Raw genomic sequence first — 22,670 nt, 5'->3', positions numbered from 1 at the left:
CAAGTAAGGGCCTCCTGAGGTTGAAGGAAGGCTTCCTGCGGCCTTGCTATCCCGGGGTCTTTCACCGTCAGGACGAGGTACACGACGACAGCCAGTCTTCAGCAGGCACATGCTAATGGTAAAAGGAGAGGGATACCATACCACCACCTCCTTCCACCAGTAGGAGTGATCCCCCAGCAAAATATTAACCAACAGAATCAGGGACATGAAGCGGAGCCCCCAGCTGACCACTAAGTTCACCCAGTCCAAGGTGTCCATACTTCTGTCCCACTTAACCCCCCCAACACCCCTCTGGCACACACACCATCCTCTTCGGGCATTTTAAGGTTCATTTATAATTTATTGGAAGGATTAGTTGAGGAAATAGGGTGATAGGAAAACTTTTTACGGTGCGAAACGGGGAAAACGAACAAGTGATGAGGGGATGGTGAGAAAACAGTAATGAAAACACACTGAAACAACCAACCAAGGAAATAAGGAGACACAGACATATAACAAAAATAAATAATAGTAAAAATACTAACAGCAACAACAACGAAATATAAAAGGGCATGGATGTCCTCCCCAAAAATTATATAAAAAAACATTTCCTCCTCGTTTCTTAAAAAAAAAAGTATTTTTCTTAGCAACAATAGTTAATTTTATTTCATTTTGTATGTATACATCCCAAAATACGATAAAGTGTCCTTCATAATCATACACTTAGGAGAACAAATTATACAACTTATGCCCCTTTATAGCGTCAGGTGTTACATAACTTCAACATAAAAGGGATTGTTCTTTCAAGCGGTATTTTTAATTGCCCGAACCTCTTCCCCTTCGTGTGGGACCAAGTAGGGTAGGTCTGATAATACTGTCCACTTCGTTGATGCATTATGGGTCATCTCACTTGTGTTTTTTTTTACATTCGTTGGCGCTAAAATTAAGAGTACTGCGCGTTCATCATCGACATTTTTTCCTCCCAATCATCAAGGGCAAGTCCTATATCGTAGATATAACGTGATTTATTAGTCCATTTGATTGGAGAGGAAAAGATTTTACTTGTATGAATTATATTCTAATTCACACAAGCCTGCCGACTTTAGACTATGTAAAATCTGTACATATTTTCTAATTATATAATAATGCGCTTCAGTTCACCGAGTAGTATCATACACACAAGAGTCGTGTGTAGCAGCTCAGAACTAACATTATCTGGGCGAAAAATATTTCACCCACCCATTAATATAAGAAAATATTATGGTCGGTGAGAGGAAGGATAAGCCTACTAACGTAAATTTTACCGTATTTACCCAATGGCCACCCACTAGAGGTGGCCATGCTGAGGGGAGGAGGCCAGTGGCCTGTGTAGGATACCTCCATTGTTCCTGATAATTTTGTCTAGGGTTATTTTAAAGCCCAGTACTGTTCTTGGTTCTACAGCTTGAGCTGTTAGTCTCTAAGCAACACAACAAGTAAAGTTTTATCATTAAGCTCACTTCACCCCCAGAATCAGCCGCAGATTTGGGGAAGATGATACACGTCATGTGATCCTGGCTCAACCCCCCATGTTCGGGATGACATGCCAGACGTCAGCCAACACTGTTGGTCCTGCCTGTCGTGTGACGCGTCTGATGTTTCCCAAACCACCCTGTTGATTCTACCATATAGTTAAAACATTTTTGGCGAGCAACAACTAGTCACCTAACGAGTGGTAAAAGTAACGCTGGCGGGGAAGGAAAATGTAACGCTTGGAGGAGCACCACACAAGCCACAAGGTGTCAATACTTTAGAGTTAGCCCGACTGCATACCGAGGCAGACGGGCGCCAGAGTCGGAGAGACGCTGCCACCACCCCTCCTGCACTAGATGTAGCCCTCCACACGTGCTACATCTGTGGATGACCTATCATTGTATCAGCTGGATAATCGTCATACTCGATCACGAATGACAGCAAAGTAGGAGTAGCAAACACCTGCTGACGGAGGAGCTGACACCTGCTGACCTACACCACGACTGGCATCGCCAGAGAGAGAGAGAGAGAGAGAGAGAGAGAGATTACTCACGACAATATCACCCACAAACAATTAAGATCATAAAGAATGAACTGGTAGTTACTGAGTATTACTACAGGCCAACAAGGTCCATGGTGGTTTCATAAGGTTAATTGCGAAACATTGTTGTTGTCTAGGCATCTGTTTATCGAGAGATTATCCAATTATCAGAGAAGCTATAGGGCGGAGGAGGCGGAGCCAGTGATAACAGGTGAGGGTGGGGTGGGTAGTTGGTGGGGGTGAGAGCGATTTGAGAGGCGACGCGGAGAGACAGACCGTGAGGGTTGACTGGGACTAGTGTGCGCCTCACCTCTCATCACCAGTTCCCGCCAGTCCGCCACACACACTCCACCACCACACTCACGTAGGGTCATCACAGGTCACCACAACTATCAGAGGGCGACAAATAAGAAGACGAACTGGAAAACTTGTGAATACTTTTGAAAATTTACGAGGATCTGTGTTTTGGTTTCTAGGCTGTGTTTAGGCCTGTGATATTGCCTAGTCCCTTACACACACGTCGAGTTATTGATCACTCGCCATCCTTCTCATCTGCCTTTAAGAAAATGAATGACAAAACAGCGAATATTTCTTGACGACAAAATCCAAACGTAAACATAACATCTGAATGACAATAAAATTAACAGACCCAAAACAACTTTATGAAAAATTAATAATGGGGGTTATAAGACAATTTTAAGTGTTTTTGACGTTGTCCTAACCTAACCAAACGCTATTAAGTGGTGACCTAGAACATTATGGTGGTGTTAAGTGTGGGAAGTTTTGGGGCGCGTTGACTCTGGGGCCCAACCAGCTGTTCAACAACCAACACTACACATACACACACACCACACACTCCGCAACGGTACTTCTGGCGGCCTCACAATGCAACAAGTCGTGTGAGTACTTTTTTCTTATGGTTCTCTTAATACTGCCTTAAAGGTGAGTTATAATTAAATATTTGTATAGTTCCTTAAGCCTTTACCATGACAAAAGCTGAATTTGCCGATTGGGGTTAATGTTGGGACAGATGAAGGGTCTGGTTTGCTGTGTTATTCGACTACTAACTGACTGACTTTCTGACTTACTGATTTAATGAAGTAAAGAAAAAAAATAAATGAATGCTCTTGCGTCGATATCTTAAGTCACATAGCAAGTCGATTACCAACCCCAGACCATACTTGTGCTGTCAGGAAAGTGAGAAAATGTATTAATATTGACCTGTACTTTTCATTAAACCGGAATACTAAACTGCATCTTCTGTTAATAACTATGAATGCGTGTGTGTGTGTGTGTGCGGGGGGGTGGGGGGGGTCTATATTTGCGATGACAAGCAAACTGCCAGTATTATTCACTCATTATTTCACTACAGTACTTATTACCTTACTAGCCAATTGGATGGTTAATACTTGATTATTAGGAACTTTATTATCCAATGTTGACACAGAAGAAACACGAAAAGAAGCCTGATATTTGGTACGGTCATATTAGGTAACCTTTTATCACGTCTGCCCCAAACCAGGGCTCGAACCCAGGACAGAATGGTTAGATACACTCTCGTTACTCTGCGCCTCACAACACAAATATTACCAAGCTTATCTCGCCTGATTTACAAAGGTAGTTTTATATTAATATTGCCCCTTCTCCCCGAAAGTGTAATTACGACATATCCTAATGTGTTTTAGTTTAAGTGACTCAGTTTGATTCAATCTTAGTTCTTCAGCTATGAGGAATATTTAACCCTAGACTCCTAGAGACTGTACGCTGCTCCTTGACAACCCTTTACGGTATAAAATTCCTTAAATACTTGGCAAAATCTGGCACCTAATTATAATTATAAACGTGGCTAGGTAATAGCTGGTGAACGGGGATATCTATTACGCAGAACCTGAGAATAACATGAAAAACAATCTATATAAATAAAAATCTGAGGAAACTTATGTTAAAATCCCAAATCACCTTTGTCTCTGTTGCCCTTCAAGTGGGTGACTGAAAATGCCGAAAATATCTTGAGGCATTTTTCTCAGTTGGACCCATTGGACCTCAATTCTTGGATCTGGGTACAGTACTGGTGTGTGTGTGTGTGTGTGCGTGCGCGCGCGGTATTCTGGGCTTCTTGTTTTTATTATCGTATAAACGTTCAGCGTTTTTCTACTTGTCTCTTTTCTGGTCTTTTACGCTGTCGTGTTTATGAGTTCTTTCGTATGACCTTCATTTGACCTCATAATTGATAGTTATCCAGTATAAATATATCAATCAATCAATTAATTCCAAGTACCATTTATTTCCTAACATTCCTTCACGTGTCCTTGTGTAGAGTCGCCACCCCAGGAATGAGGACAGGTGAGGTAGGTTTAGGCATCGGTCGGTCATCACTCATTAAAGTGCTTGTCAGGGCCGCCCTCCACGTGTCTCTCTGACTCGAATATCTGCCGACAACTGATACCCCTCAGCCTGGTCTTCCTCTCTGTCTGTCCTCCACTACACTTGTCTTAACTTATTATAGGATCTCATATCATTTGGGTTCAGTTAAGTTAGATTAGGATTAGGTTAGGGTAATTTAGGTTAACTTAAGGTACCGTTGGTTTTCTAGATTAGATAAGGTTTGGTTAACTTAGGGTACGTTAGGTTAGATTACATTTAGTAGAGTGAATTACAATCCTTTACAGTTGTGCGGAGGTTTAGTGGATATAGTGTTTCCCTCCAGTCCTATGGGAACTGGTTCACTCCTAGATCACCCCTAATTAACCCAGTTGAAAATATGTACCTAAACTAACAACTGGGGAACGTGGCAATGGTCGAGTGTAATGTCGGTGACGCTGCATCTCTGGTGTTGTAGTATTGTGACGATGCGTGAAACCCGTGTACCGAAAATTGGTTATTGTAGAGCCTGTTGTAGCCGGGTCACTAGCTTTACGGGACCTACTTTTAATTATCTACAGTTATGTGATATAATAACCAAGGTAAGTTCTACTACAACAAAACAACCCTCACCCAGGTACTGAACCCTTTAACACACACTCATCAGTTTCCATCAATATTAACCACAAGCGGTCCACAACACCACTCACACAACTTTATTTACTATATTAAGCATCAATAGTTCAGGTAGTCTCGGTTAAGTACATTAGATCATACGAACATAAGGCCAACCAAACCCAGACACCTGTATAGTCTTCTGAAGCTTCTTACTCCTGCATGACGCAAGTTGATCGTTTCACAATATTAAAGAACATAAAAAAAAATCTAATTTATATTCATCTTTTTAGTTGTGGAAAATATAGAATGACAATATGTGTTATTTACGTAATTATCACACTGTTCTGAGCTCATGTTGACTCGGGTTTATAAATTCATTAGTTACCTTGAAAATTATTTACCTAATTATAAACAACTTACCACTGAAGGAAAACGACGGAATATTTGAGACGATCGTGGGAGGGGGGGACCGGTGAGGGTCGGGTCACGTCATGTGTTGTAACTTTGCCTTCATTACAGCTTCCCCCCCCCTCCCCCCCACCCTTCCGCTAACCCTTCCCAGGCCTCCAATTCTGTCCCCCCCCCCTCAAAACACCTAACCTAACCCCCTTCCCCAGCAGTATATACGTACACACACAAACAACTTAACAATTTAAGTTCGGTATACATTCACAACTGGGAGGACTAAGGAGGCCCCCGGACGAGAACCTGCGGCCCAAAGGAGAGGAGTGTGTACTGTGAGGGTGTGTAGTGTGAGGGTGTGTAGTGTGAGGGTGTGTAGTGTGGGGTGTAGGAGGGTGTGTACTGTAGGGGTGTGTAGTGTGAGGGTGTGTAGTGAGGGGTGTGTACTGTGAGGGTGTGTACTGTAAGGGTGTAGTGAGGGTGTGTATGTACGGGTGTAGTGGGGGTGTGTAGGGTGAGGGGTGTGTATTGTACGGGTGTAGTGAGGGGTGTAGTGTGAGGGTGTGTAGTGTGAGGGGTGTGTAGGGTGAGGGTGTGTGTGTAGTGTAGTGTGTGTGTGAGGGTGTGTAGGGGTGTGTAGTGTGAGGGGTGTGTGTAGGTACTGTAAGGGTGTAGGTGTGTAGTGTGAGGGGTGTGTAGTGAGGATGTGGGGTGAGGGGTGTGTGTGTGAGGGGTGTGTAGTGTGAGGGGTGTAGTGTGAGGGTGTGCAGTGTGAGGGTGTGTAGTGTGAGGGTGTGTAGGGTGAGTGTATGCCATGAAACGAAAACAACATGACGTAATACCTGGTGTTGTTGTTATTAAGAGAGTCCGTTTCCTTGACCAAGTAATCGATTGTCAACAGGTATAATGCAGATAAACACCTTCACCTACTGATTAGCTATTCGGTGGAAGATTGGTTCGGTTAGAAATTCGTAATAAACATCGTCCCCTCCGCTCAGTTCTTTACAAATCAGTGAAATTTGGCGACCATTTTCTCTCGTAATTAATAACTACTCTATAAAAATCTGAGCATTTATATTACAACTTAAGTTAAATTTACCCAATATCTGATTATGAAAAATAACTGGGAATTTATATATTGTATCGTAATTTATGTAAAGTTCGCTAGATACATAAACCATAGTGACGAGAAAGTTAAATTTTACGATACTTTGAGAATCTTTATATGCGAGAATTGTGACGTCTGGTAATTTGTTGACTTTGACGAATAACGTAAATAAAAACGAAACATTAATAACAAAATAAAAAACGATATTGTTTAAAGTCAAGATATTTTCATTATAATTGTGTTTAAGAATTCTTGTCCATTTGTCTTAAGTATAAAAGGAACTCGTATTTAGGGTTAAGTAAGATTAGTCTAACCCAGCTTATTAAAGTTGCATAATCTACCTTAAACTAACCTAACCTAACCTAACCTACTCTACGCTACCCTTACCTAACCTAACTAAACACAACCCCTAACCTAACCTAACTAAACACAACCCCTAACCTAACCTAACTAAACACAACCCCTAACCTAACTAAACACAACCCCTAACCTAACCTAACTAAACACAACCCCTAACCTAACCTAACTAAACACAACCCCTAACCTAACCTAACTAAACACAACCCCTAACCTAACCTAACTAAACACAACCCCTAACCTAACCTAACTAAACACAACCCCTAACCTAACCTAACTAAACACAACCCCTAACCTAACCTAACCTCCCAGGTGACATGGAGGTATTTAATCATCAGGTGAAATATAAGCTGTAGTGAACTAATCAGGTGGCTCATCCGTTTTATCATTTATCTTAATTCAACCAACTTATTACATTTTGAATTCCGAGGATTCAGAAAACATGAAAGGTTGACTGGCTTCCTGCTCTTAAGTTTATCGACAAAAGGTATAACCCTTAGTAGAACGACGGTGGCTGATTGGCTGATGCGATAACCAATCAGACGAGTGACAGTCAGAAGACACATTGTGATGGAGTGTTAGAAGGTACAAGTGTCACCTCTCATGATCCTACTTTGTTTTGATTCTGACTCGTCTCTCACTCATTGGTATCGAATCAGCTAATCAGTCGCCTCCTGCTGTCTATACGTATATCTGACAAGAGTAAGGAGTTTTGTGGGAGCTGTGATGACATAAGACATTCAGGACCAGGACACAGTCTAACAACACACTCATTATTTACTTGATATCGCCTTCAGTGTCGTTATCTAACGTCACACCAGATAACAGCTTCTTCTATAAACAGATCATTGTATGAGGTCACACGTGAAGGTATATGAATACACACACGTTCACTGTACACACAAATAACTTGACCGCCTTCACTTACCAAACTGTAACGTTAGGTACCCCTTGACAGCTGGGTACACAGAGCACGAACCAGTAGCACTCATAACAGGAAGGGAACTCTGTACCCACTTCTCCACCGCACCCCCTAATTTTATTGAGTAACAAAAAAAATAAGAACATTAAATGTAAATACTGTACTCATTAGGTTTCGCATTACCTGATGGGATTGCGTTAAGTTAGCGTTAGGGTGGTTAATCTTCAGGTGAAATGAGTTAGATGGGGAGTTAATCTTCAGGTGATCTCTGAGAACAAATACCTCGTGTTGATGCTGCTTGTGGTGGCGGCGGTAAGAGGAATGGAAAGGACACGATGACACAGTTGGTGTGACGCGGCATCATAATGTTACAGTACGGTATGTTGACCAGAATACAGTAATTTGTATCTTAGTCCTTACCATAATACTACTAATGATGACGACAATAATTATGGTAATTACACAACTACTACTACTACTATTAATAATAAACAACAAAGGTGTGTTTACGAAGGCTCATCTCAAATTTTAGATCATGTACAGTATATACAAATGCTGATATATAAAATCCCTAGGTATTTACGAATATGTAAATACTGCATATAAATATAAACAAGTAACAATACATAAATACGTAGATATATGAATATTTATACTACGTAGCTAAAGGTTGGGGTCGGTTCACTGCCCTATGTCCAACAACCTTTACACCGCCAGAGATTACCGAGCCAAGGTTAAGTGTAATGTAAATAAAGAGATATTTCCCCCTTGATAACGAAGCAGGTGTGAAGTGATAGTCGTTCTCGTGAGGGTCTGTGGTGTGGTGAAGGAAGGTGTTGGTACAGTCAGCCAAAGATGCAACGACCCCACCCTGAATCTCGTACTCGCAATTTTACCTGGCATTACTTGGTATAGTAAGGTTGTATGTAATGGTGATTGTGATTGGTGGATCTATTTTTGGCTGTATCACTGTCAGGATAAATATTAAACAACGCAAAAGTAGCATTTTTATAATAATAAACTATTCATTGTTATTTAGGATAATGAGAAGTTTCCAAATGCTCGTATATTTGCTTAAATAATGAAGAAATAATATTAATGAATTGGCAACTCAATTACAACGGGGGCTGCCACAAGATTCTCAGATCAAATTTTCTTCATTATTTAAGCAAGGGGGGTGGGGGGTCAAGACTTATCTGCTGTGACGTCTGACCCTGGTTTCAAGATTACCAAGGTCTCTATCCCTCACTGGTTTTAACTCGTGACCTGACCCCCCCCCCACCCCCCAGGGTTAATGACGTAACAAGTAGGAACAGTGGGAAGAGACTGTTCTGTACTCGACTGGATACAAGATTTTCGGGTTAGCAAAGGCACCGAACTTGTGTTGTGTAATGGATGCGTCAGTAACGACAAGCTGATGCATACAGGCGTGCGTACATATACAGTACAGTCCACACAGGCGTACATATACAGCACAGACATACAAACACCCTCGTATACACACAATCACTCTCAAGTCGGGTAATATCAAGGACGATAAAAAGGAAAAGTGTCTCTTGCACTGGGGGGTACCAGCCCCTCCCACGGACCATATAGGTTTGATTCAGTGGCTGCACGTGGCCCGAGATCCTCACACACCTACTTACATACCAGTTTCTTCTCGTCAACTAGGAAGTGAGAACTCATCGAGGTGGCTTACTGAAGCGAAGTCAAAGTGAAAAGGGACTCGATAACCCTGGCTAACCTACTCTTTAAACACCCTTCACTACGGGGACGCCACTTGTTAATATTGTATTTGGTTAACGACAGATGATTTTACTCAGCAGAGAGGGGACCCCGTACACAAGGGATTAGTAGACTTCCCCCCTTATATATATATATATATATATATATATATATATATATATATATATATATATATATATATATATATATATATATATATATATATATAAACCGTAGGGAGAGATTATCAGATTTTATTGCCAGATCTATTCACCGAAGCTTCAACTAAGGTTATAACGCTGAAGACGCCCGTTATAACAGGGACTCCGTACTGATCATCACATTAACGGAACAGAATACAGCTTGTCCGAGTGATGTAATTATAATTGTATTATCAGATAAATATTTTTTCCCAAGATTAGGTTCAGGTCAGTCGCCAGGTGGTCGCCTAAAGTAGCAGACGTCAGCGACTTGACAGTAAAAATCCCCAACATAATTATTGTATTACATGAAGATTAGTTCAGCATATTTCAGTGTGAGATTAAACGACCTTTAAAACTAACCTAACTTAATTTAGGCTGACAGTCTAGCTTCACCTAACCTAACCTCAACAATCATTGTATAACAGAATTTAAGTTAAGGCTTATTTCAGCTTAAAATTAACCACCCTAATCTTACCTAATCTAACCTATCCTACCTCATCAGTAGCATAAGCTGGGAAGGACTAATCACGTGGTCTTAACTGTTGATATCTAGACTAAACTATAAAAAAATATCATAACACCACATTGATAAACAAGAAACTAAGACTATCACTTGTTCATATCTAATCTAAAAATTTATATAGTTTTTACAGACGGTTTCAAATAATAAACACCACTTTACAACAGATAAACGCCATCCTAGACACAGTTGGCGGTTGGCTCGACTCACACTAAGCTGGGCTGTAGCGTATTATACTTCAAGCTCTTATCTGTCTGCTGTCTAGCCTTGATTATATAAGTTGTTTTTTTATATCCCCCCACTTCCCAGGTTCTATTATAAACAGATCTTATTTATCCCACTATTATCTAGGTTCTATAGAAGAAGAAATCCGTTTATCCTATCATAAATCTAAGTTATATAATTCTTGTTTTATTCCATTTTTTCAGGTTATATAAAAAAGAAAATCCGTTTATCCTACCATTAATCCAGGTTGAGATAAAATCTTTTATCCCACCTAACAAAAATAAAAAGGTTATCTTATTTTCATACCCACGTTATATATTACAAGTAAAATCAAGGTAAATTCCCCATATGTAAGGTTATGTGATCCTCCACCCTCTCGTCGCTACTTGGTTCAACACCCTCCACTCTCTCTTAGAATAATCTCACCTCGTTACATCATTATTTCTGTGATATTGATTACTGCGACGAGAGGCCAGACACCCAGAGATACGACGATTGACTGGTGTGTCGCGATGTTCCTAAAATTAGACCAAAATCAAGACGATGATAGACTACACGACACGAACCAATTAGAGATTTTTTGGGTTAGTTTTGACTAGATTTTGGTTAGGTTATGTTATCCGCAAATCTCTACTACACCTGTCACCTTTTGTACAGTCTCGTTCAAGATTCTTCGAACATTGCTGGAGACAGCTGGCGACTCAAGGCCGTTTGTTCTATAGTACCAAGTAAAAATTATGAATAAATGTAAGTGATCGGTTACTAGTTCCCCGTTGCTTAATTTAATGGTTGGGCTTTGTTGTTTTGTATTATATTATACTACGTACTATAGTAAACAAACGGCCTTGAGTTGCCAGCTGTCTCCAATAGTGTTCGAAGAATCTTGAACGAGACTACACGTTTTCCTCGTGCTCTTCCTTAGCTCACCCGTCCCCCACCTTCAGGAAATACCGCCGGGCGTCTACATACCGCCGTGATGGACGCTGGTGGGAGTGGGCGCTACGGGCGTGGGGACAAGCCATCCACCTCGTCCGTATCCTGGAGGCCAGACTCTCTCTCCTCAAATTCACCACCACCGTCGCCTCCTTCATGGCCTTCCTCTGTGTACTGCCACTCCTCTTCTTCCTTTACACGGGTCAGTCTCAGTTTTATTCTCCCGAAGTAGTCTTGGTGGAGAAAAACCGCTTAAGATTCACAATAATCATTTTAAGATCCAAGTATTTTGTAGTACGCCTTTTTTCTTTAAGAGCACCGTGTCTTTAACTATGCTGTGGAGTATTTGACATGTTTAGTATAGACATTGTAACTCTTACGTAACCCTGATATAATACATATTTACAGGTACAGTATATTCATTTTCCAGCTTATATGACCCTGATGTTACACGTGTATTTGTGAAATGTTTTCAGTAATACATAATTATATACAAGCATTTTCAATACCCAGTTAATCCTTATATAACTGTGATGTTTAAGATCCTAAGTTACAAAGTATTTTTAATTTACATTTCGCTCTAAAGGGATCAAGTGTTGGCGTGCGGTGGTGAAGGCATGGGCGGTACGGGCCATGGAGGGCGTGGAGGAGATGACGGGTGTTACGGTAAGGGCGGCCATGGAGACCTCAAGCAGCCCGGGCATGGAGACTCTCCTCTTCTGTCTCTCCGGCACCCCACACGTCTCCCACATCAAGGAAAAAATCATGGTGAGAGACGAAGTGTTCTTCATGTTATTAATGGGATCACCTGAAGATCAGCCACCCTAACTTATTTCGTATGATGGTCAAACACCCTAAAGCTTCGAGTGAACAGACTATAACAGCTTCATCTGTTTAGAAAATTACAAAGACTGCCAAACGAACTACAGCAAACCTAACCTAACCAAACAAAAATTAAACTACCCCAAATATATTATAAATATCCTTGGATCATTAGGCTAGGCGTGATTAGGTTTAATAAAAAAAATTTAGGTTTAAAAAATTTAGGTTGGGTTAGGTTAGATCATACCAGCCATAAACTGAGTCAGGTGCAATTAGGTGTTACTGTATCTTGGTGCAGGAGGACGTGGTGGGGCGGATGGACGCCAGCGGGCAGTTCCTTCATCCTAACTTCCGTCGTCTGCTGATGCACGTGGGCGGCTACTACGTGTGGATGAGACACGACAACTTCGATATAGACCAACACATCATCATGGCGCCACTACACTACCGCGGCCGCCTCGTCACTTCCAGGAACATACAGGTGAGCGCTATGTGCCTGGCTCTCACCTCTTATTTCATCTAATCATGTATTACGGTATTATCTCGGCAAGAACTACTCACTATGATGCTTATGTATGTTTACAGGAGTACGTGAGCGAGGTGGTGAGTCAGCCACTACCAGAGGACCTGCCACCGTGGCGCATTACAGTCATAGCCACTTGTGACGGAGGCAGCGGTGAGGACGGGGAGACGTGGGTGGTGGCGCGCGCTCACCACCTTCTGGCCTCCAATTTGTCACTTCCTGACCTGCTGGTGACGGCTTACCCTGACCCCTGGCGCAACCCAGCAACCCGGGGCCTCACACTACTGGCTGCCCCTGCCGCCACCCGACGTTTTATCAACACCACCATCACCCTGGCCACCACCACAGCAGGCAAGGCTAGCAAGGCCTGTAAGAGGTGGTGTAATGAGAGATACGCCAGATTTGTAACGCCCATTGTCGGTCTGCTGGAGGAGTCCATACAGGCAGCTCATAAGGTGGCGCCTGAAGAACTTCCTGCTCCGGTGGCGCGAGTCACGGCGGCCATCCTTACCATGTTCTTCTCTCTGGGGGGAAAACTTAACGATCATCTTAGTTCACTGTGGGCGGTCTCAAGGAAGTACTTGAACCTACGATCAGTGTTTCACGCCTGGGTCCTCTGTGTGGTCTGGTCAGTGGGGCTGTGGTGGCTGTGTGTCGTGTGGTGGCTGAAGTTACCCTGGACCATATGTGTGTGGGGCTGTAGGGCGTGTCTCTGGGTGAAGGAGATTCGTGCCAGTGAGGAGTACGCCATAGTGGTAGACGCCGTGGTGGAGGTGTACTGGATGATTCGAGCCTTCGTGTCACTGCCCAGACTCGTGCTGGAGGAGGCGTTTAGCATCCGGGGAGTAACACCTCTCATGGGTTGGGTTGGACGCCGCCAAAGAACACTGTCATCGCGGGGTCTGGGTCGCACGGGAGGCATGGCAGTAGCGTGGAGTGACTCAGTACCTCTAAGCACAGCCCGCGGTGTGCGCGGTGCGACTGGTGCCTCGCTTACCGAAGTTCTGCTGACTGCCTCAGCAGGTGCTGTCCGGGACTACCTCCGCGTGACGGGGCTGCCTGTGCCCGATGAGGTGTGCTGCACCCTGCCCGTGTACTCTCAGAGGTGGGCGGACAGTCGTGGCACCTCCCGCACGCCCGGTCTGGTCACAATGGCGCTGCCTACAGGAGCCGCCGAGGCCTCCACGGCTTTACACATAGTACGGGAGTCGATGGAGAAGGTTCACGCCTACCCCGAGCGTTACCTGGCGTCAGTGTGGCTCATGAGGAACGTGGCGTACTTCTTACCAGAGTCGCTGTTAGGTTCGGTGTTCCGTGCACTGTCAGCCCGCTACCCAGTCCTTATGTCCAACCTGGCGGGGCCCTCAGAGCCCATCAACCTCTGGGGCCACGACCTCCTCAACATCTTCTACTGGAGGCCTCCACAAGATGGCGCAGGTGAGTCACATATATATGACGTCACGAAACTAGTTAACATCAACTGTAGTAATTCATTAACCCCCTTGAGTTATGACAGACTAAACACAGCTTCACTCTTAACTGACCACCCTCAAGTCTACATTGCATGTTAAATTTGATTTATCTTAATACTGCATTTAGAAATGTTACAAATCTAGCTTACCTCCCACACGCAGTACACCTAAAGATTAAACCTCCGCCATGCTGACTTGACCTACTGTTCGTGTATATGAATTTAAATTACCCGAAGATTACCTGCACTTATTTTTACATTATTATTTGTGTATATTAGTTTCTGTGTATAAATCTGTACCCTTGTCTCTCCACAGTATTGTCGGTATGCGTGGCGTCGTACCAGGGTCAGGCTCACCTAGGCGTGGTGGCTGATGGCCGGGTAGTGCCCAACGCGGCCACCATGCCTCAAGCTTTCGTTACCCACCTCAACGAACTGGCTGTCAACACCGGCGTCAGGCTGTACGTGTCCCCTACAAGATGTATATACAGTGTAGGAAAATTACCACGAAAAAGATGTAGGCTACAGTGTAAAACCATTTATGAAAGGCGCCAATCAAATTTTATAATAGCCAAACCTAAATAAACTAAATCTAACCCTACAATCATAGGGGAATTTGGATTAGGTTAGTTGGTGTCGTCTTTCTTCTATAAATAGTTTAGGGCCGTAATCCTCGTCCTGTTCGTGGTATTTTTACTACACTGTACAACTTACGTGTTTTTGCTTATTTGTCCCACACGCAAAAATACTCACAGATGAATTATTTAGATAACTAATGAACCACTAACCTGAAGTACAAAGGATTATAGGAAATCACGGCATTTGACTTTACTTGTCCTAAGATTAGGTGAGAACATCTATTGTTAAAACATCATCCTTAAAGGGTTAAAGCTTATCATCGTCCTTAATACATTACTAACATTAGTTTAAATCCCGCCATTTCCAGCTAATTACGCTAATGTATATTCCTTCATTAACACTAAAACTCGGCCTATGTTTGTCACGCAGGGAACGCCAGTCATCACGCAACTGGTGCAGAGGACATTCCCCTGCGACCACGCCCTCACCCTCACCCACGCCCCCGTCCACGCCCACCACCTACAGGAGTTCCTATCCCCAGTGGAACAGATACAAGTCACCAGGTCAGGTGCCGAGGCGGCAATCTGCCTTGTTCTAAGACGTGTTCAGAACCTTGTCTGGACAGTTCTGTGTGACTAAGTGATGTTCAAAACCTGAGTCAGACAGTTCTCAGTGTTAAAGTGGTCAGAACTTGGTCTGGACAGTTCTGAGTGATTAAGTGGTAATCAGAACCTGGGTTATGACAGTTCTGAGTGTTCAAGTGATGTTCTGCATGTATTAGTACGTTCAGAACCTCGGGCGTACAGTTCTGAGTGATTAAGTCGTGTTGAGAGCCTGAGCTGGACAGTTCTAACTGTTCCAGTGATATTTAGAACCTCGGGTGTACAGTTCTTAGCGTTCTACAAGAGCGTTCGAGTGTTCACACCAAACAAATGTTAACTCTTACAGGTGTATTTATCGTAGACGTTCAAATACGATAGTAAACTAGTAATACCTAACAAAATATATACTGTAGTCCTCACCTTTCATAAAACCAGTGTCGGGTTTAATGGCTACCTTTCCTAACAGGCCGCAACCTAACCCATTAACCCCTTTGAACACGAAGACTTAAACCACGACAAAGGGTTAAGCCATCGTATTCAAGGGTTTAAGATTTCGTCCCATTAGGGTTTGTTTTCACTTAGATTGGCACCCAATTAAGGCTGCTGCCCCCCCCCCATCCCGAGGGTTAGGTTAGGTGGGGGGGGGGGGCATTCAGTCGTGCTTAAAAGACAGAGATGCACTGGCTCTCATGCGCTTTTTAACAAATATACAGTACTGTATATTCACTTTTTATAATTATATTTTTCCATCATACTCGTCTATGTTGATGTTATAAATATATCTCTTCAACAGCTAAGGTCTTCAAATATGTACACTAAATAATTTCATATAGCAGACGAGCTGAATAAAATCGTGTGACATTAATCAAATAGCATTAAGTTGGCGTCCCCGTAGTGAAGGGGATAGTTGGTGGTAATACTTTATCAAACGGGTATCTTTCTAGGTTAGTAAATAAACGCCATCAACAGTTAGAAATTAAGACATGCCAATATTTTGTCTTTCGAAATTGAACTTTATAGGAATATGTAGTGACCGCAGCAACATATTACTGGTTCATGGAACAATATTTTTCCCACATATCCTCAACAATCAATAAATTATTTTTTAAACAATAAAGCCGAACAAATATCAATTACAAACGTGTATTAAAATAATACACCAGTGACCCGAAGAAAGTTACCGTAAAAGCCTATCCAATTTCCGTAGCTCAAACTGGGTCCAGGACTCACGCTTAATGCGGTTAAAGCGTTTGTATTCTTCTACCTTGCGAAAAAAACACGACTGATTGTATGAAATAGCATCGTGATATTCTAATGTATTATGTATAGTAAGAATGTGTGTTTTTAACTGCAGAATAAAGACGAACAAATAAAAACTGTCAACAAACATTCCGCACAAACATAATGGTGTATCATAATATTAAGAATCGTTAATTTTTAAACAATAACTTAATGTGTTTACGCAATACCTCTTGAGAGTGTGTGGCCAAAGTATACGTGTTGACAGTCCTCACTTTTGCAGTCACTTCAAGTTCTTTCTACTACAGCTCGTCTTCTGAATGGCGTCTGTGGCCTTAAGCTGTCAATATGTAAAACCTCAGAGATCAGGGCGAGGTTAATAGAATTTTGCTTTACCCTCTTTGATGTCTCGCCTATCCTGCTATCCCGATTTTAGCTTCGTCTCTCACCCTGCCACCTTTACAATAGTCTGCCTCTCACCCTGCCACTCCTACAATAGTCTGCCTCTCACCCTGCCACCCCTACAAGTCTGCCTCTCACCCTGCCACCCCTACAACAGTCTGCCTCTCACCCTGCCACCCCTACAACAGTCTGCCTCTCACCCTGCCACCCCTACAATAGTTTGCCTCACCCTGCCACCCCTACAATAGTCTGCCTCTCACCCTGCACCCCTACAACAGTCTGCTTCTCACCCTGCCACCCCTACAACAGTCTGCCTCTCACCCTGCCACCCCTACAATAGTCTGCCTCTCACCCTGCCACTCCTACAACAGTCTGCCTCTCACCCTGCCACCCCTACAACAGTCTGCCTCTCACCCTGCCACCCATACAACAGTCTGCCTACCACCCCCCTTGTCATAAACCCTGCCACAGCTCCTTCCACACTACAAATCTCACTTTCACGAACAAACTGATCATGTAATTTCTATCTCCAACGTAAACAAAACATATTATAGTCACCCCTTATAATTTTCTTTCTTTTCACTCCCAGCTCTTGTCTAACTCTCTTATACCTGTATTTGTTATATCATGTTCCCATATCTCACCGTAAACATATGCCTAAACTAAGAAGATTTACTCAGTGTTAATTAAATAAAAGTTCAGCCATTTGTGTTTGAGTCCGAAAGCCTCATACTAATTTGGATATCCATTTTGACTTGGTGTGGCTTATGTTAATGTACAGTACCTCATAGCTTAATGGTTCACAGTTGGGATGATGTCTATTTTAGAGTCGGTATATGTGTGTGATCAGGGTAGGTAAACAAAGTGTCTTGACCGTGGGACCAAAACTTATTAATGTCATGTTAATTAAAGCTTTAAATCAACTCCTGGTATGATGAAGTAGTCGGGCTAGGAAACTGTACCGTATTTCTCCCCATTTGAGGTGTATTGTCTAATGGGTCACTTGATGGTTCACAGCTGGTATGGCATTGCGATTTTTTTTGTCCCATACACACACTATTTATTAAGCGTGGAAAATGGCCATAAAATGATTCACAATAGCTCCCAACAGTAGTCTCTTCCCAACTCTGAATTTGTGTAATATTGCTAGTAAATGATGCCCTGTACTTAAAAAAGCTCGTATTTCCAGCAATAAAATATTCGTCATATTATTTTGTAAAATTTAATAAAACATATATTGTACGTAGATGGTTTTGTTTAACCCATTACAACAGAGGTTAACCTATAGTGAGTCCTGGAAGGTGCGTATAGTTATGTTGAGTGGAGGTGCGTGTAGAGCGTTCCTTGCACCTTCTTTCTCAATAGTGCCATAAAACACTGTAATATTCACTAGTAATTTAGTAGCTCTTCATGGCAGCTGTTGAAAGAGTGAGCTGTGTTATGTCACCTATAGGTAAGTCTTTATTGACTCTAGCTTCAATAGACTGATGCGACCAGAGATGGTTACCTAAGAGATGTTAATAAAAACTCGAGTGGTTTGTGTAGCTGCCCCCCTTTAAAACACCATTTAATTTTGGGCCGCTGATGGCTCGATGGTCCGGACAATAAAGGCACAACTCACACAAAAACGCTGCAAGTGTTGCGATACTGTCCATCTCTAAGGCAGACCTTGTTAAAAATAACTGAGCATTCGTCCCCCAGATGGTACCGACCACCCCAGCTGGCTCCTGCAGTTACTGAAGGTGCTGGATGTGTTGTGTGGATTGATTGACATGCTTACACACAACGGTCGCTTTACACCTTATAACTTGTGAGCGGTAAGTTACCTAACAATATTTATAAGGCATACTTGTACTCTACTTAAAAACCCAAAGCGATAAATATTAAGAACAAATCTTGAATTACTATAGTGTTGTTAGTGGCTGAAGGTGTTCGAACATTTATGACTTCGCTTCAAATAATAATATTAATATTACGGGGATTGATATAAATAAATAAATAAATAATATATATATATATATATATATATATATATATATATATATATATATATATATATATATATATATATATTGTACTATACTAGGCGGGCAAGAAGTGACAATACAAGTCTATGAACACCTCGGTCGAGTGTTCATACCTGGGGCTGGCAGATAGACGCCCACCAAACTAGAGGTCACAGCTCAAGTTTAAAGAAGCCACAAGTTCAAATAATTGTCAAGGCAAACTTTTTTGGAGCGAGTTGTAAACTCTTGAAATAATCTGCCAGCGAGCATTGTGATGGCACCAAGTGAGAGCCGATTCATCCAGATACATGACCAATACTTGCCAACAGTGTGAACAGAGGTGCGACCGACCGCCCAAGCTGCCTGCTGACGACCAATCAGTGGAAGAGGAAACAGTAAAGCAAACTCACCAAATATTTCTGTCCAGTTAGAACAAGTTATATCTGACGACGACTACATCTTGTCTTAGGCCAACACCAGCACCTGAAGCAACAGTCACCACACACAGGTTAACGATGCATTAACTCAGGTGATCTTCAACACCAACTGACAGCTGGTGCATCTCACCACACCTGTGAATAAATTATTTCAGTAAACATCACATCTGAGTCTTCAACACATTAAGTCTTCATTATCACCGTGAAAACAACTCGTGTACTGATCAGGACACAATTTAATTATTTGCTGGTATCTTCGATCCCGGAACTCTCCATTGCCAGGAAAAGCTTTAGATCATTCCAAGAAATTCCAGAAAAAATTCCTCCATTCCCGGCATTCGAATGAATGCGAGATTGCATCTTGCGCCGACACGCGGGCTTAGCGCGTAGGTGGGTATTATATAAACGGCTCTGGGCTCAGTCCTTGTGAGCTACCATTGGCTACCACTCATGGACTGCATGGGACACCTATGATTAGTTGACGTATCTAATAGGCTGTCTCCTCAAACTCTTAATTCATTGTCTACTGCCAGTGTACGTATGCTCGCAAACGGCTGTTTTCGCATAACATGTGTGTTGTGCAGGAGACACTTCCTAGGTTAAGGTTGGATTCCGTTCCTGGTGGCAAGTCGTGACAACCTGTCGTCCATTTTTTTTTTTTTTTTTTTTTTTACGGGAATTAGCCCACCCGGGCACAGGTCAAACGACCCACAACGGAGCCTGGGGGGCGAAAAAGAAAGAACGGAAAGAAATTGAAAATATAGAAAAAGGTTATATTGTATTAATCTACACCACGAAGATGCCGGAAAACCAGCTTTTTAAAGTAAGACAGATTGTAAGAGCATGGAAACACAGAAGAAGGCAGAGCATTCCATAGTTTGGCTGTGTGAGGAAAGGAGGAAGTACTATAACGGGTTATTCTCGTGTGACCGACATCCAGAGAAATGGTGGGCACCGCGGGCAAGACATGTGTTACGAACCCACGGCCTTGCCGGCGGTACACAGGATGTCAAATCCACTGAACATTGCCCGTTAAAGTACCTGTAAAAGAGAGTGAAGCAACATTGCGGCGAAGAGAAAGGGGAGATAAATTGTCGACTAAAGGAGGAGAGTTAATAAGACGAAATGCCTTTGAATCCTACCTATCTAATAGTTGGACAGAAGAAGAGCCACCCCAGATATGAGAGCAATACTCCAAGTTAGGACGAATGAATCCCTTATATACTTGGAGCAACTGCTCAGGAGTGAAGTAGCTGCGGCATCTGTACAGCATCCCCAACTTTCGGGAGGCAACTTTAGTTATACTAAGGATGTGTGATTTCCAGGACATATTGGAGGAAATGGTGAGGCCTAACATATTTATTTCAGAATTTGGGAGGATGATAGCGTCCTGAAATGTAATTGGTGGGAGATCGTCTAATTTACAAAGTGTAATTGGTAAATATTGAGTTTTGTTACTATTGAACTTAACCAAGTTTGTATCTCCCCATTCAGAGATGCTGCACAGATCCGCGTTGATAGAAGTAATGATATCAGTTCTAGAAACAGATCTAGTTTGAGAGTTAGGAGGAAGGGGAAAATGTGAGGAAGAGTGAAGAGTAGAATCATCGGCGTAAGAATGGATAGAATTAGTTGTAGTGTGAAGTAAATCATTGATAAAAAGAAGAAAGAGAGTTGGTGAAAGAACAGAACCCTGTGGGACGCCACTACTGGTAGAGAAAGAGCGAGAAATCGATCCCTCGACAACAACTACCATGGATCGGTTCTCAAGGAAGCTAGAGATGAGAGAACAAAGTGGGGGAGAGAAACCAAAAGAGGGAAGTTTAGATAGCAAAGATTTGTGCCATACCCTGTCAAATGCTTTGGAGATGTCGAGGGCCACGACGAAAGTTTCCCCATAATCCCTAAGAGAGGATGACCAAAGATGGGTGCAGTAGGAGAGCAGATCACCAGTAGATCTCGCCTGGCGAAAGCCAGACTGGTGATCCGACAAAAGAGAGAGGCGTTCAAGGTGGCGGAGAAAATGGGAGTTCAAGATAGTTTCGAAAATCTTAGAGAGGGATGAAGTTAGGGCAATGGGGCGATAGTTAGAGGGATTAGAATGGTCACCCTTCTTTGGGATGGGTTGAACCAAGGCATGCTTCCAAGAAGAAGGAAAAGTTTTGGTTTTGAGGCAAAGGCGAAAGAGGCGAGCAAGCACAGGGGCCAGGGCTTCAGCACACTCCCTCAGAACACGAGGGGGTATTCCGTCCGGTCCTTGCGCCTTACTCACATCCAACCTGGATAACACACCGGCAACCCTGCGAGTGGAGATTATAATCTCCTATGCACTTTCCTATAATTATAGGAAAGTGCATAGGTTCAGTAGGAGGTGCAGGGGTAGGAGGGGTAGAGTGGGAATCGTCTAAGGTGGAATTAGAGGAGAATAAGGTGCCAAAGAGGTTGGCTTTCTCAGGGGGAGAGTTGGCTATAGAGTTATTGGGACGGAAGAGGGGAGGAAAAGAAGGCGTGCAGAAGTTTTTACAGATGTTTTTAGCTAAGGACCAGAAGGATTTACTAGAGGGAGAATTAGTCAGGACAGCAGGTTAGGTTAGGTTAGTAACTGGAAGTGAATGAGAAAAATTTGGCGATAATGGTATCACTGGACACTTAACACCGGGTATATTTGCTCATATACCTCCACCCCGGCTGTGCCTTCTCTTATATTACACTATAAACTAAACACACATATATATTAACTCCTTAAAGCAGACTTATTGTTCAACTTACCTTAATTTTAACATCGAATGCCATCCGTAAAGCAGCAGACAAGTCACACAGTCTCACTCCCGTCACGACTCACGCTACTTTGGCTTCCCCAGACACTCCCGCCAAGCGTCAACCAATCACAGTCATTCTTGTTCAACCATTTGAAATTTGACCAATCACCCATAAGCTTGCAACCATCTACATTTTAAGGAACCAATAATAATGGCTTACCTGAAAAGTGACCAATCAGAGGTAAGCTTTCAACCATCTTGACAACCAGGGTAGATATATATTTATTCAGAACTTATTCGCCTTTATTTATCTAATAGTCTTTCTCAGAAAATATATATAACTTTATTAACTTGATATTAAAATACTTGAATATTGGTTACACTTAAACTGTCTGTACACTTGCATAATCTATGTTTATACTGT

General features: G+C 42.5%; 2 protein-coding genes across 2 annotated transcripts in view; one reads left to right on the top strand and one right to left on the bottom strand.

Annotated features, from left to right (window-relative positions):
* The window catches only part of LOC121874211 (sideroflexin-2-like), a 71,458-nt gene that overhangs the window by 20,410 nt on the left and 28,378 nt on the right, over positions 1 to 22,670 (bottom strand). The gene's annotated exons all lie outside the window — the stretch shown is intronic.
* On the top strand, positions 2,287 to 18,286 carry LOC121874210. Its single transcript, XM_042378232.1, has 7 exons — positions 2,287 to 2,931; positions 11,418 to 11,608; positions 11,993 to 12,174; positions 12,527 to 12,709; positions 12,814 to 14,188; positions 14,539 to 14,683; positions 15,231 to 18,286. The coding sequence occupies exons 1-7, from the start codon at positions 2,918 to 2,920 to the stop codon at positions 15,397 to 15,399; spliced, it is 2,259 nt and encodes a 752-aa protein (XP_042234166.1). The 5' UTR covers positions 2,287 to 2,917; the 3' UTR covers positions 15,400 to 18,286.

This window comes from Homarus americanus, unplaced genomic scaffold, assembly GCF_018991925.1.
Source record: "Homarus americanus isolate GMGI-L3 unplaced genomic scaffold, GMGI_Hamer_2.0 scaffold49667, whole genome shotgun sequence".
NCBI classification, from domain to species: Eukaryota; Metazoa; Arthropoda; class Malacostraca; order Decapoda; family Nephropidae; genus Homarus; species Homarus americanus.
Note: the sequence above shows the minus strand (reverse complement) of the source record. Positions and strands in the feature narration are given on the sequence as shown.